This window comes from Ochotona princeps, chromosome 4 (assembly GCF_030435755.1).
Source record: "Ochotona princeps isolate mOchPri1 chromosome 4, mOchPri1.hap1, whole genome shotgun sequence".
Lineage (NCBI taxonomy): Eukaryota > Metazoa > Chordata > Mammalia > Lagomorpha > Ochotonidae > Ochotona > Ochotona princeps.
This window is the reverse complement of record NC_080835.1, coordinates 46,968,100-46,995,531: the sequence shown is the minus strand read 5'-3', so window position 1 is coordinate 46,995,531 and position 27,432 is coordinate 46,968,100. Positions and strand designations below refer to the sequence as shown.

Genomic DNA, 27,432 nt, shown 5'->3' with positions numbered 1-27,432 from the left:
CACTTCTCTGAAGGACGGCTTGGGGGCTTACACGCTAGTGCTCCACAAGCAAGAAATGCAAAAATATGCCTCAACGGTTATTTATAACGAAAAAATCAGAAAAAAAAACTTGTCAGAGCAGTAAGAAATGTATCAGATCACATTTTCATAGAGTATTAGAGTTCTTAAGGAGAACTTAAGTTTGCACTTAATCTGCTCAGTGGTTTTGCCAACTGCCCACGTGTTGGCAAAGATAAACACCCTGGGTCGCACTGACAGCACCTGGCACCGTGCTAAGGCCCACTCTGCTTCTGTTTCTATTTACCATCGACCCACCTTGGGGCGGCTGGAGAGGGCCACCCCGGAAATCTGAGGCACAAGGGGGCCGCCCCCACTTGGCAGTGTCCCCGGCGGGCGGGCGGGCGCAGCCCCGCCGTTCACTCCTCCCGCAAAAGTCCGGAGGAGTCGTCACCATTTCGCCGCTCCGACCTCGACCAGGGAGCGCGACCGTCCACGCCCAGAGCGCGCAGTGACCGCCCCCCGCCCGCGAAGGGACGTGGAGAGTCTGAGAGGCCGCCGTGGACACTGGCCTCAAGTCACGCGGTCCCCGCCTCTCCCGCCAGACCCCAGGAAGCCGGAGCAGCGGCGACAAGGCCGCTGCATCCCCGGCGTTCGTTTCTGCTTGGGGGAGGGAAAAAAAAAAAACACAAAACCCGTAGTCCCTCCCAGAGGGTCGCCTGGTCTTGCCCGGCCCGGCCCCGACCGGGCGGCGTCCAGCTTGCCCCGGGTCGGGCCCCCGGCGGCCCGAGCTCGCTCATAGGCCACGGGTGGCGTCCGGGTCCGCCCCACACCGGGTGCGGCGCCGGGCGAGGGCGGAGCCAACCGGTTCGCGCCAAAATCGCGTAGCCAGGCCCTCCCCCGCGGGCGACGCCGCGCCCTCCCTGTTTTTTCAAACCCGGAGCTGGGCGGGGATTGGTGGGCTGCCTGCTCACGTGGTTAACGGTCGCGGGAAGCCGCGCAGCCCGAACTTGCGCTGGACCAGCGGACGGGCCAGACTCGGCGTCCAGGCTGTGCTGCCCGGCTCGGGGCTGTCCGCGCCTCCGCCGTCGCCGCCTCAGCCGCCGCCACAGCCCGCAGCGCCGAGCGCCTGTGAGCCGCCGCCCGCCGCCACGCAGTCTTGCCGCCGCCGCCGCCGCCGCCGCGTCCAGGCGCGCCCAGTCGCACGTGGCGGACCCGCCCCCTGGGCCGGCCTTGTCCTGGGCTCTACGGACCCCGGGTGTCCGGTCCTCGGTCCCGGTCCCAGGCCCGCGATGAGTTTCCTGAGCCGGCAGCAGCCGCCACCGCCCCGTCGCGCCGCGGCCGCCTGCAGCTTGCGGCAGAAGCTCATCTTTTCGCCGTGCAGCGACTGTGAGGAGGAGGAGGAGGAAGAAGAGGAGGAAGAGGGCAGCGGCCACAGCACCGGAGAGGACTCTGCTTTTCAGGAGCCCGACTCGCCGCTGCCGCCCTCCCGCAGCCCCGCCGAGCCGGGCCCGGAGCACCGCCGCTCTCCCGGCCCGGCCCCCGGCAGCCCCGGGGAGGAACTGGAGGAGGACATGTTGCTGCCCGGCGCCTGCCCGAGCGCCGACGGGGCGGGCGGCGGGGCCGAAGGCGACTCCTGGGAGGAGGAGGGCTTCGGCTCCTCGTCTCCCGTGAAGTCGCCTGCGGCCGCCTACTTCCTGAGCAGCTCCTTCTCGCCGGGGGACGCGTCCCCGCGGGGCTGCAGGGCGCGCACGGCCAGCCTGGAGCCCTGCTCGCCGCTCCCCGAGCACCCCGGCACGCCGCCCCACAAGACCTTCCGTAAGCTGCGGCTCTTCGACACGCCGCACACGCCCAAGGTGAGAGAGGCCTGGGCTGCCCGGGGCCCCGCGCCCGCAGAGCCTTTAAAAAAAAAAAAAGGCCGCGCCGCCGCTGCCCGGGTTCGGTTACATAACCGCCCGGCCGCACCCCACGCCCCGCTTCGCTTTCCTGCGCCGCCACCAAAAAAAAAAAAAGTTGGCAGCCCCTCTTTTGGGCTGTGCCCCAGAAGTTGTCCGTTACGATTATGTAACTGAACAATGGGGCCTCGTCTGGAACTTCTTCATGTGACAAAGGGGACCGACGGGGATTTGCAGGTGGCTCAGGATTTGTCGCCCCGAGAGCGTGTCCGGCCGCAGTGCAGCCGCGGTTGACGGGGTTTGCCAGGATGCTGGAGCTGCCACCTGACACCCCTCCGAGCCATATGGTGCCTTTTAAATGCAGAGATTGGGCCTGTGATTTGGCGGCGCTGGCCAAAGGAGTTGGGTTACACACACACACACACCTTGCACTTGTGGCTTAGTGTGGTACGCTGCGACCCGTGAGCGAAGGCTGCCCTTCTTGGTTTTTTCACAGCCTCACCCCGACGTAGAGTGTTGGGTGAGCGTTTGTTTATATTCTTGGGTGTACTTGGAGTGATTGGCTGAGAGATCTTTTCAGGATCTGTGGCACCTGCTCGTTGAATGGTGTGCAGGTCACCCCGCTTGTAGCGCTGTGGGCTACACAGCCGGCTGAAAACCACACCCCATCCATCCCAGACCTTCAGCCCCGCTCCTTGGTGAGTTGAGCGTGGAAAGGGCAGCTTCTAAGGGCGTGCGTTTGGTGCGTAGGATACCGTTAGCCATAAGCCTGCAGAGTCCCTGGGCGGACAACAGGCAGCTTCCCTGTGGATCGGGCAGCTGGCAGAGGCCCAGGAAGGGGAGAAGGCCCGTCTAGGCCCTGGCTTAGCTGGGGGAGGGGAGCCATCGTGGGACCCAGCCGCCTTCTATTTTTAGACTGAGTTGAAAGTGTTGGTTTGTTAACTTTTGGCCACCGAAAGGCTCTGTTTCTGCATTAGTACCCATTTTTTGGGCTGGAGACTGACTTTACTGTTATTATTTCCAAAAAAAGGTAGTTAGTATCTGGTAAAGCAGCCGGCTGGCTTGGTTAGCAGTCTGACGGAGGCGTGAGTGGTGCTGTGACCTGGAAGTCCTGGCCCAGGCGAGGCTGGTGGCAGACCGGCAGAGAAGGCCTCCCAGGACTCAAGCCTAAAGTCTTTATTTTTCCTTCCTTCCCCAGAGTTTGCTCTCCAAAGCGCGGGGCATCGATTCCAGCTCTGTTAAACTCCGGGGTGGTTCTCTATTCATGGATACTGCAAAATCCGGAAAAAGGGAATTTGACACACGACAGACTCCCCAAGTGAATATTAACCCTTTTACTCCGGATTCCTTGTTACTGCATTCCTCAGGACAGTGTCGGCGAAGAAAGAGAGTGTATTGGAATGAGTAAGTCTATGTAGTTTTGCTCCCCAGACCGACCAAGATTTTTAAAGCTTTAGAAGATTATTCAAAATGTTGACTCAAAAAGTTTACTTTTTGAAAGTTATGGAGAGAGTGAGAGAAAGATTTTTGATCCGCTGGTTCACAGTGGTCATGGCACCTGGAGCTGACGGAACCAGGTGTCCCAGGTTGGTTAGCAGGGCTAGCTGGAGCTGAAGTAGAGCAGCTGGGATGTGGCTCAGGAACTAGTGTCTCCAAAAGCTGCAGCTTGCACTAGCCCAAGTTTTTTTTTTTTTTTTTAAGATGTATAATTTGCCAGAGCAACAGAGGCGAGAGCACTTTTCCATCTGCTGCTGGCTTACTCCCAAAATGCCCTTAAAGGGTAGGGTTGGTCCAGGCAGCAACCAGTGGCCCAGGGCTCCAGCTACATTTCCTACCCAAGCACTTAGGGCATGTCTTCCCAGATCCAGGCAAGTGGATCGGAAATAGAGTAGTGGAGGCTTGAACTGGCACCCTTGGGATGCCAGCACTTAACATGCTACAGCAGTGGGGCCCCTCAAGCCACCCAAGAGTGTTTGGTGTTCTTATCAACACTTAGCTTATGTTGAACGGCGTAGATACCTATACTCTGAAATTTTTTTATTTTATTCAGCAGATATAAATTATCTTTGGGAAAGGGGCAGGGTGGGAAAGGAAAGCATAAAATGCCTGGATATCTTGCAGGAAATGTACTGATATGAAAAGTGAGGAAAACAGAGAGCGCTGGTTTAGAAAGACTGGCTTTGATGTGTCACGCCATCTAGTTGGCATATCACAGTGGAGCCTCTGTCTTCAGCCTCCCTGTGTCTTAGGACTACGAAATTCCATGCTTTAATGTTTTTGTCCATTAAAATTCCATTTTATTATTCATTTACAAGATGAAATTTTAGATCTCAAATGGATGTACTTGTTTGATTTATTGATGGAAAATTAATTATTTTTTCAGTTCCTGTGGTGAAGACATGGAAGCCAGTGATTGTGAGTTTGAAGATGAAACAAGACCTGCCAAAGTAAATAATTTTACTTTTTACTGTGTCAGAAATTTGGTTTTCTGTCTCTTAATATGTACATACTTGTTAAATAAGCACTAAAACATAAGGCAGGATGATCTCTAAACTTCACACGTAGTCCTTTGACTATGGCAAAATGTCATTTTTGTATCTTTGTGTTATGTATTTGGATATGCTTTTCATTACAGAGGATTACAATTACTGAAAGCAACATGAAGTCACGATATACAACAGAATTTCATGAGCTGGAGAAAATTGGCTCTGGAGAATTTGGCTCGGTGTTCAAGTGTGTGAAGCGGCTGGATGGTTGCATTTATGCCATTAAGCGGTCCAAAAAGCCATTGGCTGGATCTGTCGATGAGTATGTGCTAAATCTTTTGTCTTTTTTTTTTTTTGGCCTGGTATGTTAAACACATTAAGGTTTTTAGCACTTGAACACAAATTTGATTGACTAAACCATTTATAGTTTGTCAAAAGTTAGACAAAACCTTTAAGAAAATTACTTTTATTAAAAACTTTTAAATATTTGTTTTCATTTCATTTCCCTTCCATTGATTCACTTCACAGTGACCAGGGGTAGGCCAGGTTGAAGCCAGGAGCTGGGAAATAATTCTTGGTCTCCCTTGAGTGGCAGAGACCCAAGAATATGTGCCAGCACCTGCTACCTCCTAAGGTGAACGTTCGCAGGAAGCTAATATAAGGAGAAGGACAGGGACATAACTTCAGGTACTGCACTGGGGGGTACAGGCACCATAACCGCTATGTCAAGCGTCTCTCACCCCTCAGTTCCTTTCCATTTGGTCATTACAGCATTTGGGAAATAGAATGGAACCTGGATTAAATGTCTATTTTTTTTTTTTTTTTTTGTAGGATTTATTTATGTGAAAAGCAACATTAGAGGTAGATTGTCATGCGCTTATTCATGCCCCAAATGCCCCAAATGACCACAAAGGCTGAAACGAGGAGCCTGGATCTCCATGTATTTGTCCCACATGGGTGGCAGGAGCCCAGGTTTTTAGGCCATCTTCTTTTATAGGTACATTAGCAGAGAGCTGGATCAGTGGGGCAGCTGGGGCTTGAGCTTGTGCCCATAGGGGATGCAAACCTTGCTTGTGGCTGTTTAACTAACTGTGCCATAATGCTTGCCTCTAACTTCCTTTTTCTAATTGGCACTTAGGAATTCACCGTAAAATTTAATCTTTTCTCAATCTTAGTGCCAAGATTTCTTTCTTTTTTTTTTAAAGATTTATTTTTATTGGGAAAGTCAGATATACAGAGAGGAGGAGAGGCAAAGATCTTCTGTCTGATGATTCCCCAAGTGAGCGCAATGGCCGGTGCTGTGCCGATCCACAGCCAGGAGCCACGAACCTCCTGCAGGTCTCCCACGCGGGTGCTGGGTCCCAAGGCTCTGGGCCGTCCTTGACTGCTTTCCCAGGCCACAAGCAGGGAGCTGGATGGGAGAACTGGTGCCCATATGGGATCCCTGCGCGTTCAAGGCGAGGACTTTACTCACTAGGCCATGTCGCTGGGCCCCTGCCAAGACTTTTTTTTATTATTATTATTTTTTGTGTGATGCTATTCCATAGGTACAGGGATTCTCTCTTCCACCCCCCTGGATTTCTTTTCTGACAGTCTTTAATGGAAACCTTTGGAAAACTTCATGACTTTTAACCAGGCTGTCTTAGGCAAGTAGGAAGAAAAGTCTGCTTTTTTTTGGTTTGTTTTTGTTTTTAATGAGGTTCCAGATAAATTAATTCAGTGTAGGTTTGAGTAAAGATAATTTATTTTTCTGTTGCTTTCCATTTCTCTTAGGCAGAATGCTTTGAGAGAAGTATATGCTCATGCGGTGCTTGGGCAGCACTCCCACGTGGTTCGATATTTCTCTGCCTGGGCAGAAGACGATCACATGCTTATACAGAATGAATATTGTAATGGTGAGTAGTCTAAAGACTCCCGAAGCACGCGAGCTCGTGAAAATGAGCCCTGAAGAAATTCACTCTTGTCAACTATGCTGTCTCGTTTTCTCTCTTGGAAAATCTGAGATCAGAGAGCTGACAGGAATGTAAAGTGTAGCTGAGGATGGAGAACTTCATCCCTTCTGCAGCCCCTGTACACTTGTTAGTGGAACATAGACGCAGAATTACAAGTGCGTCTTCCTTCATCTGTTATATTGCTTTTCAATATCTGACACTGGGTAATTTACAGTGAATGGAAGTTTTAGTGGCTCATGGGTCTGGAGGTTGGGAAGGCCTACAATGCCAGCCTCTCATGAGGGTCTTTGTCTGTTATCCCATGGGGGCAAATAGGAGGTTGAGAGAGGTTTAAATTTGCTTTTACACAAACCCACTACGATAAGTAAATGAACATATTCATGGAGGTAGAGCCCTGATAACCTAATCTCTTGCTCAGTCCCACCTCCCAGCAATTGCATTGGGGATTAAATTTACAGCACATGAACTTTAGGGGAGACATTCAAATCATAGCATTCTGTCCCTTGCCCTCAAAATTTGTGCCTGTCACAGTGTGAAATACTTGTATAGCAATTTCATTCCAATAGTTCCAAAAGTCTTAACTCATTCCATCATTAACTCAAAAATCCAGAGCCTGCAGTCTCATCTAAATTTGATACAGGAGAGGCTCAAGACACAGTTCATCCTGCAGCATTTTTTTACCTGTGAGCCTGTGAAAATCATTAGTTTAGCAGATACAGTGGTGGAACTGGCACAGGATAGACGGTCTCACTCTGAATGGGAGGAAAACAGGAGAAGAAAGGGTTAGCTCGTTCCTAGTAAAATGCAGCAGTGAAGATGATATAAAGCTAAAGAATCTGTTTTGACTGCATGTTACAGATTGTGAGTGTTTGGGACTGGGGGTTGGACCTCCACGGTTCTGGGGGAACCAGCCCTCAGCGTTGGGATAGGCTTAACTCAGGACGCTGCTACTGTACCCTACCCGTTTCTGGACTACTCTGAAATCCAGCTGCAGGGAGCCATGTCCCTTTGGTTCTTGGACTTGCATATCTGCAGAATTACACCACAGGAATGGACACTGCTAGGGTTGATGGCTTGTGTACTGCGGTGCGTGAGCAGCACTTGGGCACATGTGCCACAGCAAGTGTGACAAGGGGCATTGTGCTAGAATTGGTGGTCTCATGCAACAAATACTAATGTCTAGTTCGTCAGGTCCCTTCCATTGCTAGTTCACTGCCAAGTGGCTGCAATGGCCAGACCTGAGCTAGTCCAAAGTCAAGAGCTTCTTCTGAATTCCTCATGCAAGTGCAGGTCCCAAGGGTTGGGGCCATCTTCCACTGCTTTCCCAGGCCATAAACAGGGATCTGAAAGAGAAGTAGAGCCATCCAGGGCACGAACCAGTGCCCATATGGGATCCCAGCAAGTATAACGTGAGGATTTAGCCACTGAGTCATAGTGCTGGGCCTGATAGCTTCCGTCTTTGAATAATTTCTTGATAGCCCCATCAGAATGGGTTGGATTCGCAGCTCTGGCTACTGAATCGACATGCATACTCTGGGAGGTAGCGGTGATGGCCGGGTTACATCCACCCTTGTGGAAGAGTGGGTGATGTTTCAGTCTGTTTCACCTCTGCCCTTTCATTATTGTGAGCCATCTGAGGGATGAACCAATAGGTGAGAAGTCTTTCTGGATCTCTCTTCCTCTCAAACACGTGGATATCTGAATAACTTTATTATTATTGGAAAGGTAGATTACATTTACAGAGAGAAGGGGAGATAGAAAGATCTTCCATCCACTGGTTTGCTCTCCAAATGGTTGCAATGGCTGGATTGCTGGAACTGAGCTGATCTGCAACCAGGAGCTTCCTCCAGATGTCTCCCAGGTGCAGGGTCCCAAGGCTTTGAGCCATCCTCCACTGCTTTCCCAGGCAATTAGCAGGGAGCTGGATGGGAAGTAGAGCAGCTAGGACACAAATTGGTGCCCATTTTAGCCATTGAGCCATTGCGCTAAGCCCGCAAGCAAATACTTACAAAGTAGCCACATATTTCCTTCAATATTGTGCTGAGAAATTTCTTCTTCACCAGGTATACCAGGTCACCATTTTTGGATTCTGTCTTGCATCAAATCCTAGGGTACAGACAGTTCTGCCAGATACCATACAAGTATGTAACAAGAGTGGCTCCAACTCCTTCCAACTGCCTTATCATGTTAGTTTTTACCATTTGTGTTTCTGTAGAAACTAATTACGATCAATTTTCTTGCACTTCCTGTATTATTATTAATTTTTTTTAAAGATTTATTTTATCTTTATTACAAAGTCAGAATATACTGAGAGGAGGAGAGATAGAGAGGAAGTGGAGCTGCCAGGATTAGAACCAGCGGCCATATGGGATCAAGGCGAGGACCTTAGCCACTAGGCCACGCTGCCGAGCCCTCCTGTATTATTTTGAGCATCAGCCCAATTGCCCTCTACATTTCCATTTGTGTCAATTTTGTCCTAGCTTGACATTCAGAGTCTCACAGCCACTACCCATTAACTAGTTCCAAAGCTACTCCCTTGGTTTCAGGGATTTCTTGGAACAGCATGCCAGTTTGTATTCCCTACCTATTCCTCTCTCCTTCCTCTTCCTGTCCCTGCAAAATGAAAGGAAACAAGCATGTATAGGATTAACTTTGGATCCCTGTATAGCCTCCAGTTTTGAACAAACCCTGCAAGGGTTATCTGTCAGTCCTTTACCAAAATGGTCTGATTTTTGGTCCTCACAGACATCTGTTATTATAAACCCAAATCTTACCTGTTGTCCTTTTCTACCCTTTCTCTACAAAGCTTTGAGTGTCCTGGAAAGTCTGATATTCAATCTTTTCCACAGTTTCATGCTGTTATTGCTTTGTATATGCTGATTGTTTTTTATTGTGACTCGAGTTTCCAGTATTTTTTAAAGCAGTAATTTGCATTTAAAGCTTTGTCTTGGCTTGACTATTGACCCAGAAGTATAAGCGTGGAAAATATTGTCACTGGGAAGAAAACGTGAAGTGTCAGATGAGTCTCATCTTTCTCACCTCACTTGCCATTCTAACAATGAGGTAGAAGGATTGGCCCAACTGTAATTGTTGGACATGTTACAAAGGAAGTAGCCAAATTCTTATAAAAATTCACCTGAGACAGCTTATTTCATCTGACCTTCCTTCTAGAATCTTTTTTTTTTAACCAGTTAACTTGTACATATTTAACATCAAGGTATCTAGATGTATGACTTATTTTCCCTTTATCTTTGTAAATCTGCCTTGCAAATAAATAAATCTTTTATATAAATAATTTTTTTTACATGGTTGATTAGGGCACAAAGGGTCAAGGGCTACAGGAAAGTGGATAAGACCATTGTTTTCACATTAATATTTTTTTTCTGTATCCAGAGTAAGGGAAGAGATAAAGGGAAAAGCCCCACCCAGCCTCCCACCCTTCCCAGGTCCCCAGTGTGGGGCATGCTCTGAGGGTCCTGCTCATGCGGTTTTGATAGTTCAACAGTTCTGAGTTGCTATCAATCTTGCTGCTCCAAGCACGATGAAATCTCTTCAGAGATTTAAATAATGTTTGATGATTTATTACTCAGTTTTTTTTTTTTCAATCTTTTATTTATTATCATTATTATTTTATGATACAGTTCCATAGGCCCTGGGATTTCCCTTATCCCCTTCCAATTCCCTCCCCCGCCCACCGAGTTCCCATGTATCAGCTGGAGTATCAGTCACTGCAACACCACATCATTGTGTCTGCTGCTTTCCTGTGTCTATTAGTCTCCAGGTACCCCTGTCCTGTCCTCTCCTGCTTCCTAGAATGTGCCCTCTGTTCTTCACACTGGCTAATGTTTTTCCATCCAGTTAAATGTGTGCTTACCCTATTCTGCCATCTTGATTCTCCACTCAGTCTTTTCAAATTGTAGGACCTCCTTTTGTGACTAGTGTATCATTGACCTTTCTGATTTTATTTAATTTTTTATTTGAAAGGCAGATTTAGAGAGAGGAAAAGATGGAGATCTGTTTGCTGGTTCATCCCCCAGATGGCTGCAACGGCCAGAGCAGGGCCAGTCCGAAGCCAGGAGTCAGAATTCTTCCTGGTCTTGCATATATGGAAGGGCCCAAAGCCTTGGCCATCTCCTACTTCTTCCCAAGTGCATCAGCAGGGAGTTGGATGGGAACTGGAGCAGTCAGTGTTCGAACCAGCACACATGCAAGATGCCAGCACTGGGGTGGAGGTTTAACCTACAAAACCATCGTCCTAGCCCCTTTCTGATTTGTTTTATTTCTAATATTTAAAAGTTTTTTTAAAAAATGTATTTTTATTGGTGCAACAAACTTACGGAGAGAAGGAAAGACAAAGACACAGAGAGAAATTTTTCTCATCCACTGATTTACTCCCCAAATAGCCGCAGTGACTGGAGCTGAGGCGATCAGGAGCCAGGAGTTTCTTCTGGGTCTCCCATGTGTATGTAGAATCCCAAGGACTTGGGCCATCCTTTGCTTCTTTCCCAGGGAGCAGCCAGGACGTGTATCGGGACCCATATGGGATGCCAGTGTTTACAGGTGGAGGATTAGCCAGTTGAGGCATCGCACCAACCCCTGAAACAGTTGTGAAATTTTTTTAAAACAATTTCTCATTATGTGAGATAAAGCATAAACCTGCAGTTTCTTGAAGTTTAGGTCAATTGGCTGAGTGTTTGGACTAATTGTGTAAAACCAGATTGATGTGACTATAGCTAGAATAATATAAACTAAAAATGTACTAAAATATTGGTTTTAAATTTAAAATACTGGCTTTAAAATTTGTAGATTGTTGGCAAGGTTATTCATCAGACTATAGTATGATGTAGTAAGGGCTTAGAATTAGTTTCACAATGTTTAGAGTATTAGTTGATGCATTACCATTCAATGATACAATAAAGAATTCTATATAAAAGAAGAAAAAAAAGGATAGCCTTGTAACATTGGTTTAGAATTCTCTTCTGGGAAATGAATATGTGCTACATTTGTGTAAACAGAAGTTAAAAAGAATACCTACAGGGCACGGCACCATGGCCTAGCAGCTAAAGTCCTTGCATTGAACACACCAGATCCCATGTGGGTACCGGTTCTAGCCCCGGTAACCCTGCTTCACATCCAGTTCCCTGCTTGTGACCTGGGAAAGCAGTCCAGGATGGCCCAAAGCCTTGGGACCCTGCACCCACCTGGCGGAGGTTCCTGGCTCCTGATTGGCTTCGGATCGACACAGCACCAGCCGTTGCGGCTCACTTGGAGAGTGAATCATCGAACGGAAGATGATCTTCTCTGTCTCTCCTCCTCTCTGTATATCTGACTTTGTAATAAAAATAAATCTTAAAAAAAAAAACCTGCAAAAGTGATAATGTTGGTTTACTCTAGGAGAGAAAACAAACAAGATGCTGAGGTATCTGAATGAGGAAGACTTACTCCTGCACTTTATGTGAAAGACAAACAAAAATCTGTTGCATGACTCCTTTACCAAATAGCACACTTCTTGCCAAAAAGCCAGAAGCTGGAAACAGTCTGGGTCTGTGGTGGGTGAGGGCCCCAAGCCTTTGAGCTGTTACCAGCTGCCAGCCAGGATACAGATAAGCAGGAAGCTGGGAGTCAAACCAAAGGAACCTGACTGACTGTTGAGAGAAAAAAATTTGATTTTGCAGATAAGTCGAAAGTAGTATGAAACTGTACCTATGAAACTGTGTCGTGTAATACAATGTAATTAATGAATAAATGAATAGAAAAAAAAGAAAGTAGTAGGGCCTATAAAATTACCACTTTCTTGATTGAGACTATTGTGATTCAGAGATGGAATGAAGAACAAGAACATTTAAAAAAAATATTAACATTTGCTATCTTTGGCAGGTGGGAGTTTAGCCGATGCTATAAGTGAAAACTACAGAATCATGAGTTACTTTACTGAAGTCGATTTGAAGGACCTGCTTCTGCAAGTTGGTCGGGGCCTCAGATACATTCATTCAATGTCTTTGGTTCACATGGATATAAAGCCTAGTAAGTATTACAGATACTCGGATTATATCATTTGGGGTTATAGAGAATAACTTCATTATAAACACTAAAATTTAGTTTGTTTAGAAACTCTGACCTGTTTGTTGGAATTTTATTTTCCTTTCCTTTTCGTTCCTTCCAAAATTTTAGATAACCAAACTCATTTTTATTAAAGGCTACGTCTCATAGGAATGAGATTTGCTGCGTCTCATAGGAATGACATAATCTCAGATGAGATTCTGGTGGGGAATCTAAAAAGCCTAGGCAAGGTTAACAATGTCCCCTAGTGGGCATTTGATTTGTGAAAATTAGTATCTGTTTCAAGACAATGTATTGCACCTGACTATCCATTTTCCTTTTTTTTTTTAGTTTTCTCATCCCCTATATTTTTTCTTCAATTTTTTTTGGTTGTATTTTTAATATTGTTCACATAGTTGAGTATTTATTTTGAAAGAGTTACAGGGATTGTCCATCTGTGGTTCATTTCCCCAGAACCTTGTAGCATTAGATTAAAATTGGGGTTTTTTTTTTTTAGTAGGTATCAAAAGTACTGCTACCATCTTTTGTGCTGTTTCTTAGTTAATAAAATTGCAAAAGATCAGTATGCAAACAGCAAGGATGTAATACAGAGGTTTCCAGATGTTGAAGGGGATCAGTGCCAGCAAACAGAATATGTTCCCAGACAAGGCCCCGATCCCTGTTCCTTGCCTTGGGTTTCCTACTCATTGGGTTTGGGGCAGAATGTGAGATCTGTATTTTTGAAAGCTTTCTGGATGATTGTGATAGACATATGACTTAAACTCTTTTGTCAGGTAATATTTTCATATCTCGAACTTCAATTCCAAATGCTGCCTCTGAAGAAGGAGATGAAGATGAATGGTCATCTAACAGAGTTATGTTTAAAATAGGTATGGAAAAAACATAACCACATTACCAAGTTAAGATAGAGAGGGTATTTCATTTTCAACTCTGGACTATTTTTATCCCTTACAGGTGATCTTGGCCATGTGACAAGGATTTCTAGTCCACAGGTTGAAGAAGGGGATAGTCGTTTTCTTGCAAATGAAGTTTTACAGGAGGTAAAACTTAGTGCTGTTTGCTTTGTGTATGTATCAGTTGATGGAGAAATATAGATCCAGGTAGATTGAAATTTTATTTGTTTATTTAAAGATTTATTTGCATTTATTGAAAAGTCAGATATACAGAGAGGAAGATCTTCTGTCTGCTGGGCCGGAGCTGAGCCAATCCAAAGCCAGGAACTTTTCTTCAGGTCTCCCATACAGGTGCAGGGTCCCAAGGCTTTGGGCCGTCCTTGACTGCTTTCCCAGGCCACAAGCAGGGAGTTGGATGGGAAGCGGGGCTGCCTGGGCTAGAACCAGCAAACCAGTGGGATCCCTGGTTTGTTCAAGGCGAGGACTTTAGCTGCTACACTGTCGTGCTGGGCCCAGTACTAAGTTTTTTATGAAGAAGGCAACAAGTGTGCCTCCATACATCAATCCCTAGCAGTGGAGTAAGGCCTTTTGTTCCTCAGAATGGATTCTGTTTCGAATAATTAGGATCAGTCTGTGAGCATGCCTGTTCCTTATTGAAACCAAGACTTTGGGCCAGAATTGTGGCATAGTAAGTAAAGCTTTTACCTGCAACATCAGCACTCCATACGGACATAGCTTTGTGTCTCAGCTGCTCCACTTTCCATTCAGTTCCCTGCTAATGCCTTGAGAAAAAGCTGTGAAAGATGACCCAAGTGGTTGGGCCTCTGCCATCCATGTGGGAGACCCAAATGAACCTCTGGCCCTGGGGACTTTGGATGGTATATCTGTCAGCGAAGTGAACTAGTACATGGATCTCTGTCTCAGTATCTCCAACTCTGTACCTCTGGCCTTCAAATAAAAAAATAAATGTTGGGCATGGTGCTGTGACCTAGCCGTTAAAGTCCTTGCCTCGAATGCTCCGGGATCCCATATGGGCGCCCATTCTAATCCCAGCAGCCCCACTTCCATCCAGCTACCTGCTTGTGGCCTGGGAAAGCAATCAAGGATGGCCCAAAGCCTTGAGACCCTGCAGCGGCGCGGGAGACCTAGAAGAGCTCCTGGCTCCTGGCTTCGGATCAGCACAGCACCGGCCGTTGCAGTCACTTGGGGAGTGAATCAATGGACAGAAGATATTTCTCTCTGACTCTCCTCCTCTCTATATAGCTATATATATCTGACTTTGCAATAAAAATAAACAAATCTTTAAGAATGAATAAATAAATAAATGTTTAGGGAAAAAAACAAGAAAAGGAACCAAACCATTCCCGACCTGAGCTTTGGATCCTAACAAACACATTAGCGGGTCTACATTAGCAGGAAGCTGGGGTCAGGAAATGGAGCCAAGGATTTATGTGTGTGTATACTTTAGGAGTGGGGGAGGTTTTAGATTTATTTCCTTGAAAGGCAGGGTTGCAGAGAGAGTTTTCCATCTGCTGGTTCGCTTCCCAGATGGCCACATAGCTGTGAGTCTAGATCTGTATCCACATAAGAGTCACTAGAAGGAAACTGGTTAGGACATGGAGCAGTAAGATTCCAGCTGTCCCTCTAGTGTGGGATGCCAACATGCAAGCACTTGTTTTAACTTGCTGTACCATAGTGTCAGCCGCTGCAAGTGGTTCGGTAGAAAGATAGGAGTTTGTCCTATGTGTTGGATTGAGCTTATCATAAAAGAACAGGGGTAGGCATTGTGTTGCGGTGGTTTAAGCTGCTGTTTCATTGTGCCAACTGGAGTGCTAGCTACTCGGCCTCTTAGAGATGCATTCTATTGGCTCAAGTTCTTGGGCCACTGACTTCCGTGTGGGAGACGAATTGAATTCAGGCTTCTGCCTTCAACCTGGCCCAATCCTGGCTGTTGGGGAGTGAAGTAGCAAATTAAAGATTTTTTTTGAAGATTTTTTTTTTTTTAAAGATTTATTTTTATTTTTATTACAAAGTCAGATATACTGAGAGGAGGAGAGATAGAGAGGAAGTGGAGCTGCCGGGATTAGAACCAGCGGCTATATGGGATCAAGGCGAGGACCTTAGCCACCAGGCCACGCTGCCGAGCCCTGAAGATTTATTTTTATTGGAAAGTCAGATACACAGAGAGGAGAGAGACAAAGATCTTCCATCCAATGATTAACCCCATAAGTGACCGCAACAGCCCATGCTGAGCCAGTCTGAAGCGAGGAGCCATGAACCTCTTCCAGGTCTCCCACACGGGTGCAGGTCCTAAGGCTTTGAACTATCCTCGACTGTTTTTCCCAGGCCACAAGCAGGGAGCTGGATAGGAAGTGGAGCTGCCAGGATTAGAACGGGTGTCCATGTGGGATCCCGGTGTGTTCAATGCGAGGACTGTAGACACTAGGCCACCATGCCAGGCCCCTGAAGTAAATTAAAAAAAAAAAAAACTTGAAGATTTATTTATTTTTATTAGAAAGGCAGAGTTATGGAGAGGAGAAACAAAGAGATCTTTTGTCCACTGGTTCACTCTGCAAATGGTTGCAGTGGCCAGAGTTAAGCTGATTGGGAGCTTCAGCTGGGTCTTCCATGTGGGTGCAGTGTCAGCAGGACTTGGGCCATCGTCCACTGCCTTCCCGCGCTACAAGTCGTGAGTTGAATTGGAAGTGGAGCAGCTGAGACATGAACCAATGCCTGTATGGGATGCCAGCACTTGTTAAGCCACTATGCCAGCCCCAAACAGAAAATAATTTTTAAAGAGTTCTTTATTGGGTCCGGCGCCATGGCCTAGCGGCTAAAGTCCTCGCCTTGAACACACCAGAATCCCGTATGGGCGCCGGTTCTAATCCCGGCAGCTCCACTTCCCATCCAGCTCCCTGATTGTGGCCTGGGAAAGCAGTCTAGGACGGCCCAGAGCACTGGGACCCTGCACCCACATGGGAGACCCGGAAGAGGTTCTTGGTTCCTGGCTTCGGATCAGCACAGCAGCGGCTGTTGCGGTCACTTGGGGAGTGAATCATCGGATGGAAGCTCTTCCTCTCTGTCTCTCCTCCTCTCTGTATATCTGACTTTGTAATAAAATGAATAAATCTTTAAAAAAAAAAGTTCTTTATTTTTAACTGCCTATTTTATTTTCCTCTCCAGGGTGTATGTTACTTTATTAAACTTAGCAGTATGTATTCTGCAGAGGTTCTTAAATCTGGAATGTATTTTTAGACTAGTCCTCATACTGTTCTAAGTCATTGAGATATAATCTTATTTGACAACTTTTGCATTCCCTCACGTATGTGTTTACCTTTACAGAACTACACCCATCTACCAAAGGCAGATATTTTCGCCCTTGCTCTCACGGTGGTATGTGCTGCGGGTGCTGAACCTCTTCCCAGAAATGGAGACCAATGGCATGAAATCAGACAGGGTAGATTGCCTCGGATACCACAAGTGCTTTCACAAGAATTTATGGAGTTGCTGAAAGTGAGCATTGTATATGTGTAGCCATCTGTGAACACAGTCCCATAGGTTACTGAATTGCATGTCTTTACCTGAATCTTACCTCTCTTTTTAAGGTTATGATTCACCCAGATCCTGAGCGGCGGCCTTCAGCAAAGGCACTGGTAAAGCATTCTGTGCTGTTGTCTACTTCTAGAAAGAGTGCAGAACAGTTGAGAATAGAATTGAATGCGGAAAAGTTCAAAAATTCACTCTTGCAGAAGTAAGTGAGGGTTTCGATGTTGTTTTTTTACCTTCTTGCTCTCATTACTTCTAAGATTTTAATGATTTTAAAAGATATGGGAAGTGGAGCAACCAGGACACAAACCAGTGCCCATATGTGATCATGGCAGTTGCAAGGCAAGGGCTTAGCCAGTAATAGTCTATCGCCCCAGACTCTGCCATTTTGATTTTAACCTAATAAAACTGATTTGAAAATGTTTTAAATTAAATGTTAGATTTAGTTAAACTATAGACATTTTATTCTAAATGTTAATCACTGGTTTGATGGTATGCTATGTCATAGTTCATAAAAGTCAGAACTTTTTTTTTTTCTTAACTTTTAAAGGTGGGATTAGGAGCCTAGTGTGGTGGATCGTTTGCTAAATCCGTTTTGCATGTGCCGGCATCCCATATGGGTATTGGTTGGTTTCCGGCTGTTCCACTATCAATCCATCCCCCTGCTTGTGGCCTGGGAAAGAGTAGAGGATGACCCAAAGCTTTGGGACCCTGCACCCACGTGTGAGACCCATAAGAGGCTCCAGGCTCCTGGCTATGGATCGGCTCAGCTCCAGCTGTTGCAAACACTTAGGAAGTAAACCAGTGAACAGAAGATCTTTCCTCCGTAAACCTGCTCTGACTTGCTTATAAAAACGAATTTTTAAAAAAGAAAAATGAAAGAGTTAGTGATTCATCCACTGAATCACTCCCCAAATGTCTGCATTGGATGGAGCTGAGCTGGTCTGAAGCCAGGAGCTTCTTCCTGATCTTCTATATGACTGCAGAGTTCCAAGGGCATTGGGCATCTTATGCTCCTTTCTCAGGTCATAAACAGGGAGCTGGAATCAAAGTGGAGCAACCAGGGCTAGAACCAGTACCCATATGGGATTCTGGTGCTAGAAATGGATGATTAGGCACAGAAATGAAGTTCTAATTTCTAATTCTATAAAAGTAAGTTTGTAATATAAATTGGAGTTTAATTTTAAATTATGTTTTAGGCCTAAAGTTATTAGTATCTTTATTGTGCCTATTTATTCACAGATACGTAATTTTTAAAAATATTTATTTTATTTTTTATTTTAAGATTTATTTATTTTTATTACAAAGTCAGATAGAGAGGAGAAGAGACAGAGAGGAAGATCTTCCGTCCGATGGTTCACTCCCCAAGTGAGCGCAACAGCCGGTGCTGCACCAATCTGAAGCCAGGAGCCAGGAACCTGAGCCAGGTGTCCCATGCAGGTGCAGGGTCCCAAAGTCTTGGGCCGTCCTTGACTGCTTTCCCAAGCCACAAGCAGGGAGCTGGATGGGAAATGGAGCTGCCGGGATAGAACCGGTGCCCATATGATTCTGGTGTGTTCAAGGCGAGGACTTTATTTAGCTTCTAGGCCACTGCGCCGGGCCCAAAATATTTATTTGTTAAGATTTATTTATTTAAAATGAGAAGGGAGGGAGGGAATCTGCCGTCTGCAGGCTGAGTCCAGATGGCTACAAAGGCTAGGATGTGCCATACTGAAGTCAGGAGTTTTTTCTGGGTCTCCTGCCTGGGTTGCAGGGACTGAAACACTTGGGCTATCCTCTACTGCTTTCCCAGGCCATTAGCAAGGAGCTGGATGGGAAATGGAGCAGCTAGGACATGACCTGTGCCCATATGGGATGCTGGTGTCAGAGGCGCTAGCTCCTATATGTGATGTTTTACTTCAAGGACAAAATAAAATTATTAATTTAGGTTGAGTAGAAGCTCAAGTTTCATGTACTTTTTGCTTTTTCAGTTGCATCTTAGGCAAATGAATGCATGTGACTATTTCCCAATTGGTAATGAAGTTCATATTTGACTTCTTAGAATCTCTCCTGGGATTAACACAGCAGGTGAAAAGTCTTGTGTCTGTCTTTTATGTTCTTAGAGAACTGAAGAAAGCCCAGATGGCAAAAGCTGCAGCTGAGGAAAGAGTACTCTTCACTGACCGGATGGCCACTCGGTCCACCACCCAGAGTAATAGAGCATCTCGGCTTATTGGAAAGAAAATGAACCGCTCTGTCAGCCTCACCATATACTGAGCTACTCACTTCCCATCCCAGTCCACCCAAAACTGTGACGAGAAAACGCTAGGTTGAAATCACTGCTAGAATCCACTTAAGAATTACCTTCTCATTTGGTGTCAGTAGTTGTCTTACTGAAATACCTTTTAGGACTTGTAAATTAAGTTGAAGGCTGATTTTTGGACATGGCTCTATCAGGCTTTCGACTAGTGTTACTCACTGGTGTGTCTCTTGTAGAATGGCAGTCACTGTTGGGTATTAGCCCATCCCTCCCAGGTTAAACCACTGTGATGATATGCTGTTTGCATTGCTGTGGCATTGTAATCAAAGGTGGCTTGCCCTGTAGTGACTGCCAAAAGGACTCCAGGGCCTTGGTTACATACAGTTTCCCTTTGAAAGGGAGAATGCTAAGAAACTCAGACTTCTGTGTACCTGTGTGTCAATCTTCTGTTACTTTTTTTATTATTTTTTTTAATTGTGAATTATCCTTATATCCAACTGGGAGCACTTTGTAGGCATTGCATGAACCATGGAATAATTCTGTGGAAGTATTGCCTTGTGAATTTGCTGCTATTTTAGTTTTGTCTTTGCTGTAAAATTGTAGCATTAAACAATCATCGTTGTTAATAGGCTTTCTTTTGAAACAATTATGTGAAATACGTAGTTGCTCTTGATGAAAAGCAGCTGTTTGTGGGTTTTTTTCTCTTTGAACTTTGAAGCTAGTGCATTGAAAAAAATGCACCTCCCCCCACCCCTCTCCACTCCTGGAATTCTGTATTAATGTAGTGAAATTATTACTGTTGTGTAATATTTTTTTCTGGTAATTTCCTTCCCTTTTTAAAAATGTCTCATTCCTCCCCCCAAGTTTTGTATTTGATTGTATTAGTCTGTTTTTAAATGTCTTGTCCTTCAATATTTGTGTACATAAAGTGATCTGGATAATACTGTATATAGCTGTTTGAAATGCCAGAATGACTTATGACTAGTCCAAGTTTTTCACGATATATTTTATCTGTAATTAGCCATTTGACTAATAATATTGGCTAACAGATATCAGGGGAAAGTTTTGTCTGTTTTCTCAAATTTTGGTTTAAAACGTGTTTGCACTTGTCTGTCTGACTTGTGTTTTACAAGCATTGATTGGCATATTAAAAGTCACTCTGAGCTTGCCTTAAGTGTAAATCCTTGTGGTGCCTGTTTTTTTACTGCTTTGTCTCATTGCCACTTTACAATTAGAGGATAATGTACATCAAATACTAAAAGCAGAGGGCACATTTTGATGAAATGTAAAACTATTTAATGGTGGGTTTGGCCCATATCAGTTCAATGTCCCCATCAACTTGTGGATTTTTGTCTTACATTGTATATATCACATCATATTATACATCCGACTTGCTAGGAATGTGATAGAATGTGATTCAAGGTAGTAGATGCAAACTCTAATTTGGACTATCACAGAACTTTGTAGTGGGGAGGGTTTGAATTCATTGGGTTAGGCTTGGTTTTACAAATTGTGGTGAACGCAGATTGGAGTGGAAAACAGTGCTGGTGTAGGTTAAACCATAGAGTAAGCAGGGAGGGTCAGTGAGCAGTCAGAATGGACGTTCTGGGATCATGATGCTTCAGTCATGGCAGCAATAACTGTCTTACTGAGGGCCTGTTTGCATCGTTTCTAACCAGCTTGAGAAATTTTTATCCTGTGGCATCTTAGAAAAGTAGAACTTACAGACATCGGAGGAATTGGTGCAGACAGGTCAGTTAGATACAGAAGCAGATGGTTATGGGTGATAGAAAACTTTACCAAGCTTTGTGCACTGGAGCAAGTAATTCAACACTAGCTAATGAAGACCAAGCTATAGAAAATACACTAATCAGTGTTGATATGATAACTAAGTTACTACGGGCTAATTTTTTTCTAGTGCACTAGCTTCAAAGAAAAACTTGAGACTTTTTCCCATCAAGATTGGCAGTGGTTTTTTCACATGCTGTTTAACAACAATCATGTTTGGCATTCAGATAGAATTCTTAGGTCATGTGAAAGTTGATAGAGGTTGGGTTTGTATTCATAAGATACTGTACCATACCTTCTTATTTGCTAACTGGTAGTAGGACATTGGACTATTAGTTTTTACCTATTAGGGACTCAGGATAAAAGACAAAAGACCTTTGTAAAAATAGAAAATGATAATTGCTGTGGAGGAGGGATTGTGCAAGGGAGAATGTTCAAAAAACCACACATACCCAGGGGAAGATGGTAGTGGTAGATTAGAATTCTGTCTGGACTGGCTTCAGAGCCATTGTGGTAATAATACAGCTAAGAGCAAGGAGAGCCTGACCTGGAACTCTGTGGATAGAAAGGGTGGGAATTTCGTGAGGTAGAATAACTACTTTGGCAGTTTGTGTGTGCAGCAATGAAAATCAGCCTAATAGGGTTTTGGGAAACTATTGGTGCAAATAAGATGACAATGAAGAATTTATCAAATTTAGTTAAAAATGTAAAGGCATGTCACTGTTTGAGATAGGTATTTATCACTGACAAAGCTTCCTTGATTTTTGAAAAGTTGACCTTAGTAAAAAAATTAATACTGACTGGTGGAGTGGGAGGAATCATACTGAAGTGACTACGTGGTGAATCTTGCCTGCGCTCTTCTCTAAGGAAGAACCCAAGAGCAGTACCCCTTTAATGAAAGAATTTTGTTTCCTAAAGACTTTACTTCAAAGAGTTACAGAGAGATTTCTATCTGTTGATTCATTCCCCAAATGCCTGCATCTTCCAGATATGGGGCAGTCTGAAGCCAGGAGCCAGGAACTTCCTCTGGGTCTCCCATGTGGGTACAGGGTCCCCTTGTGGGATGCCAGCACCACAGGCTGAGGATTAGCATGCTAGGTGACCATGCCAACCTCATGAACTAATTCTTGTTACTACTTTAAAAATGTATATTTACTTGTAAAGAGGTGGCGAGAAAGGGAGTTCTGTCTACAGGTTCGCTACCCAAATGGCCACAATGGCTGAGGTTGGGCTAGGCCTAAGCCAGAAGCTTCTTCCAGGTCTCCTACACGGCTGCAGGGGCCCAAGCATTTAAGCCACCCTCCACTACTTTTTCCAGGTCGATTAGCAGCATCCTGGATCATAAGTGGGACAGCCAGAATACTAACTGGTTCCCATGTGAGATGTTGGCAGCAGCTTTATCAGCTCCACCACAACCCTGGCCCCTGCTAATGTCTTGAAGAGCCACTTTGATTTTAACTCTACTTTGATCCAGAGGTCTAGAAGTGATGGCAGGTCAAAACCCACAACTTGGTGTGGGTAACGTTGCCCTCGCTGGCTTGTCCCTAGAGCAGTTTTCCTCCTTGGTTCTCCACATCTTTCTGACTTGAGCCATAAGATCAGGTAGTTTGTTGTGTCCTTAAGGTATTTCTAATTGTGCAATTTTCAAAGGTCAATTAAAGCCTTTGAAAATGCACAAGAAAGATCAAGAAAATGTTTTGGAAATGTTTTAGATATTGTAAAAACCTTAAGTGAAGCTGGGAGCTAGGAATTTGGAGGAAACTGCCTCTGACCATATTTTTGAATGCAGTTGTGTATCTGAAAAGCATCACCGAAAGTGACTGGCAATGCAGAACTTGTGGATCTAGAAGTTTCTCCTATAAACCAGGTTGTGGTATTAGCAATTTCTCAGAAGCTCAGTAGATTTTTATTTTAAAAAGGAAGAATAAGACATCACTAAAACTGTCCCTCTCCCAACACTTAACTCAAAAATTTTGAGAAGCATTCATCTGAACATGGACCTTTTTTTTTCCCTTTGTGGCAGATGACCCTAATTTTCAATGCAGCTCAATGGTCTCTGGATAAAGAAAAATATCTTTGTGTGCTCTAGGAAGAATGCCCCGGAGAAGATGGTGTGTTGTGTCCAAACATCATTAAACTGAGTCTAAGAAACCACAGCCAGTGCAGCCCAGAAAGAAGACTACCTCAAAGGAACATTTCTATCATAGCTCATATTGTTTATCATTGTGTGCTTAATAAAACATCGTGAAGAGCATCTCTGTGGTTTGAGTTCAGTCTGTTTTGTGGGTAGGTGATGTGTTTCTAGGCCTGGAATTCTAACGTACACCTACAGATTCATGCGCTGCATGGGGGATGCAAGTTCACTGTGGCATCATTTGATGTCATGTGATTATTCAGGAGAAAGCTTTCCAAGGTGAGACAGGGGAGTTGAATGTCGTGGAACTCAGTAAAGTAGCAGAGCCAGAATTCCAACTCGGGTCTCACAGTAAAGGACAACTGCTAATGAAGGGCCGCGTGCACACTGCAGAGGGAGGTAAGAAGGGCCATCTGAAAATTCAGAATATTGGTAGGAATCTAGGATTAGGGAGCCCGAGAAGGAAGTCGAAGGAGCAACTGTGTATTACTCATTCCAGAAAGATTCCATGACCTGGAGTTCCACAAGGGTACCCAGAGCTCCTTAGGCATTTTTGGGTGAGCTGTGTCAGTAGCAGGGGAAGCAAAGCCAGCCTATGGCGATGAGGAAGCAGTACAATTGCTGAAAAATTATCTATCTGAAATGCATACAGAGATCCTCTGCTGTCTCCCCAAATTCCCATAACAGCCTGAGAAAAGGAAAAACTGGGCTCCCACAGGGGTGGCAGGGCCCCAAGTACTGAGCTATCACCCAGACCTCCCAGGCTGTACAGGAAGATGGAACTGGGAGAAGCAAGAACTCCAATATGGGACGTTTTGTTTTGATTTTATTGGAAAGACGGGTTTATAGAGAGAAGGAGAGACAGAGAAAGATCTTCCATTCACTGGTTCATTCCCCAAATGGCCGCAATGGCGAGCGCTGAGCCGATCTGAAGCCAGGAGCCTGGGTCTCCCACATTACACGGTTCCATGGCTTTGGGCCATCCTCCACTGCTTTCCCAGGCCACAAGCAGGGAGCTGGATGGGAAGTGGAGCAGCTGAGACATGAACCAGCACCTATAAAGGATCCTGGCACATGCAAGGGAAGGATCAGCAGACCTAGCCATCATGCCCAGCCAGGAGTCATCTTCAAGAAACCTAAGGCATTTGACTGAACCACTAGCCAAATTCATCACAAGTCTCCTGAGGCTGGAGCAGAAGAGGAAGGTGAGGGTGAAGGGAGCTTGAAGTGTTGCAATGCAGCAACTCCAGTGTGACAACCTCTTGAGTACCCATGAGCCTGAGGGCCACCGGACCCTGAGGGCAACAGGTGTACACGTGCAGAGAGAATCTGACTCCATCATCCTCCGCCTTCTGAGTGAGATGGTATACAAAGGGACATCAAGAAACGTGTAGACAATGGGGTGTTCATTCAGCACAGTAGCAAGAAGTTGCTTCGGATACCTCATCGCCTTGAACAGTGCCTGGGACTGAGCCTCCACTAATGCACCTCTTGGCAGGCAGCATCACTCAGGTATTTGCATCCCTGCCATCCACATGGAGGAGCTGGAAGGAATGCTGGGCTTCTGGCTGCAGCCAAGGGTTACCTGATAGATGGAAGATCTCACTTTGACATCCTGTCGTTTCAAACACAAGCAATGATGATGAGTAAGCAAATAAAAAAAAAACGTGAAGGAGGTCTTGTTGGGCTTTCTCCATCAAGGAGAGAGTGTGTCAGCAGCCCTGGAGGGAGAGGAGATTGCAGCCATCTCCATTCTGATTGTGGTCTCTTCTGGGAGTTGTGTCTCCCATAAAGGACATGGAGCAGCTGCTGCCACACCAGGGACTCCATGAGTGCCTTCTGAGCGCTTGACACCTGTACCATCCTCCGCCCCTCCCTGTGCCTGAGACTCAAACATTGCCTCTGCCCTGTTCTTGTTAGACCTGAGTGCCATGAGACCCAGTGGAGATGGAACTAGGGGCTCAGGGCAGGAGGGCAGGCCTGGACAGTGATGTTGAACATCTCTTCCCTCGAGGCTGGGCAGCTGCTTGGCAGAGTTACAGAGAGGAGGAGAGACAGAGAGGAAGATCTTTCATCTACTGGTTCACTCCCCAAGTGACCACACTGGCCAGAACTTGAGCTGATCTGAAGGCAGGAGCTCAGATTCTCTTCCAGGTCTCCCACATGGGTGCAGGGTCCCAAGGCTTTGGCCATCCTCTACTGTTTTCCCAGGCCACAAGCAGCGAGCTGGATGGGAAGTAGAGCAGCTGGGAGCCAAGCAATGCCCATTTGGGATGTTGATGCCACAAAGGATTGGTTTGCAATGCCCCTGTGCCTGCCCATTTTAAAATATTCAGTATTAATTTTTAGTTTTTAATATATTCAGTGTGATTTGCAGACAAAATTTTAGGAACCTAATGACACTCCTTTTTTCCCTCCAACCTCCCACCTGCTTTCTTCCCCTCATCGCTCCCCCCTTTTTTTATAACTAAAGAATATTTATGTTCCACTAAGAGTTTGCCTCGAGGACATAACTGAGCCACCTCCCATCCCATCTCCAAGGGCTAGTACAATGACTATTATAAAAGCAGATCTCAACAGTCTGAAGTTCTGGAACCAACATTAAGTGACAAAAAAAAAATCTCTATCTGAACCCTCATAAAAATGTTTAAGTAAAAAGAAAAAAAAAAAGAGGCAATGGGGTTGTAGCTTGAACAAGAGCCTCACGCTTCCTGTAATGCATTCAATCTTGGCTAGGGTGTAACAAAACGGAAACAGGATTACAATAATACAAACCCCCCAAAACAGCTCACTGTACACACCTGTGCTCCAAGCCAGCCCCCAGCCCCATACTGTGGCCAACCCCATTACTTTCCTGCCTGCTGGGCCTGCCGGCGGAGGAGCACACAGAGCTTCTCTTTGATTCAGTCTTTGTTATAACGCTGGTATGTCTGGGTATCAGCCCTGTAAACAAGGCAGGTGAGGTCTGCCAGATCATCGATAAAATCAAATAACTGATTGATATATGTGATCGATGGACTGTTGGGATTCATTCTTTTCAGATGTTCCTCGTACATTTTACAAACACCTTCCATGCACTTGTTTACAGACACACTTGTTTACAGCCTTCCGCCAGGTCTCCCACGTGGATGCAGGGTCCCAAGGCTTTGGGCCGTCCTGGATTGCTTTCCCAGGTCACAAGCAGGGAGCTGGATGGGAAGCAGGGTTGCTGGGATTAGAACCAGCGCCTATATGGAATCCTGGCGCATTCAAGTCAAGGACTTTAGCTGTTAGGCTACCGCACTTGCCCCCCCCCCTCTCTTTTTTCTTTTAGTTTTTGAGAGAACATTTTATTTTCATTGCTTTGAAGATTTACTGTGTATTTGAAAATATTAGGAAGAGAGAGAGACAGAGAGAATGAGATCTTCCATCCACTGGTTCACTCTCTAAATGGCTACAACTGTCAAAGCTGGACCAGTGCAGAGCGAGGAGCCTAGAGCTTGTTCTGGGTTTCATCATGGGTTCAGAGGCCCAAGAATACAGGCCATCCAGTTGGGGAGCTAACAGGACACCCTAGCTGGGTTGAGATTCCCACCGAGGGGCGCGTGGGCTGGAAAGGGGGCTGTGTTCTGATCAGGAAACGGTTGTAGTCTCCCTTGGCACAAGGGAACTGGGACTGGATGCACCAAGCCAGGCCAGACTCCAACACCCTCTGGTGTCCTGGAGGACCAGGGTAGATGTGGGACGAACTAGGCTAGGTCTCAACCCCTACTGAGCCATGTGTGAGCTGTATGTGGGTATGGACGAGCCATGGCTGGGCTGAAACATCCAACAGCAAGAATCAGCTTGGGTTGGGCCCGGCGGCCGTGGCCTAGCAGCTAAACTCCTCGCCTTGAAAGCCCCGGGATCCCATATGGGCGCCGGTTCTAATCCCCGGCAGCTCCACTTCCCATCCAGCTCCCTGCTTGTGGCCTGGGAAAGCAGGAGAGGACGGCCCAATGCATTGGGACCCTGCACCCGCGTGGGAGACCTGGAAGAGGTTCCTGGTTCCCGGCATCGGATCGGCGCGCACCGGCCCGTTGCGGCTCACTTGGGGAGTGAATCATCGGACGGAAGCTCTTCCTCTCTGTCTCTCCTCCTCTGTGTATATCTGGCTGTAATAAAAACGAATAAATCTTTAAAAAAAAAAAAAAAAAAAAAAAAAAAAGAATCAGCTTGGGTTGAAGGCCAGTCAGGAAAGGCCACTGTTCCTGCTAGGACAGGAGGTGAACTGAGTAGGGCTGGCTCATGGACCCACTGGTATGTGTGAAATCTGGCATTGGGAGAGGTTCTGATGGAGGAGCCTGGGCAACTCCTCTGGCAGGACACAGTCCCTTGCGGGCAAGCACAAGAAGCATGATAGGAAACAGCCCAGAATAGGCCATGGGAAGTTTCCCAGTGGCATACACTTGGCATGGGTCGGG

General features: G+C 45.8%; 1 protein-coding gene across 7 annotated transcripts; it reads left to right on the top strand.

The window, feature by feature from the left end:
• Positions 1-764: 764 nt before the first annotated feature.
• On the top strand, positions 765-23,110 carry WEE1 (WEE1 G2 checkpoint kinase). Of its 7 annotated transcripts, none has more exons than XM_058663395.1 (12): positions 765-1,853; positions 3,091-3,296; positions 4,276-4,339; positions 4,528-4,700; positions 6,152-6,273; positions 12,208-12,354; positions 13,164-13,259; positions 13,345-13,430; positions 16,626-16,796; positions 16,889-17,034; positions 18,932-19,020; positions 22,946-23,110. In XM_058663395.1, the coding sequence occupies exons 1-12, from the start codon at positions 1,290-1,292 to the stop codon at positions 22,990-22,992; spliced, it is 1,911 nt and encodes a 636-aa protein (XP_058519378.1). In that variant the 5' UTR covers positions 765-1,289; the 3' UTR covers positions 22,993-23,110. The 7 variants fall into 7 exon arrangements, 4 of the variants coding, with proteins under 4 accessions (XP_058519378.1, XP_058519379.1, XP_004593852.1 ...); XM_058663396.1 differs by having other exon boundaries at positions 22,880-23,110; XR_009245324.1 differs by having other exon boundaries at positions 766-1,853; positions 18,932-19,137.
• Positions 23,111-27,432: the final 4,322 nt, after the last annotated feature.

Bases quoted from the DNA above. Each gene is read 5' to 3' on its own strand.
- WEE1 (XM_004593795.3), top strand. From the start codon at position 1,290: ATGAGTTTCCTGAGCCGGCAGCAGCCGCCACCGCCCCGTCGCGCCGCG. The intron at 4,340-4,527 runs GTAAATAATTTT...TTTTCATTACAG, and splicing joins ATGAAACAAGACCTGCCAAA to AGGATTACAATTACTGAAAG. The intron at 12,355-13,163 runs GTAAGTATTACA...CTCTTTTGTCAG, and splicing joins TCACATGGATATAAAGCCTA to GTAATATTTTCATATCTCGA.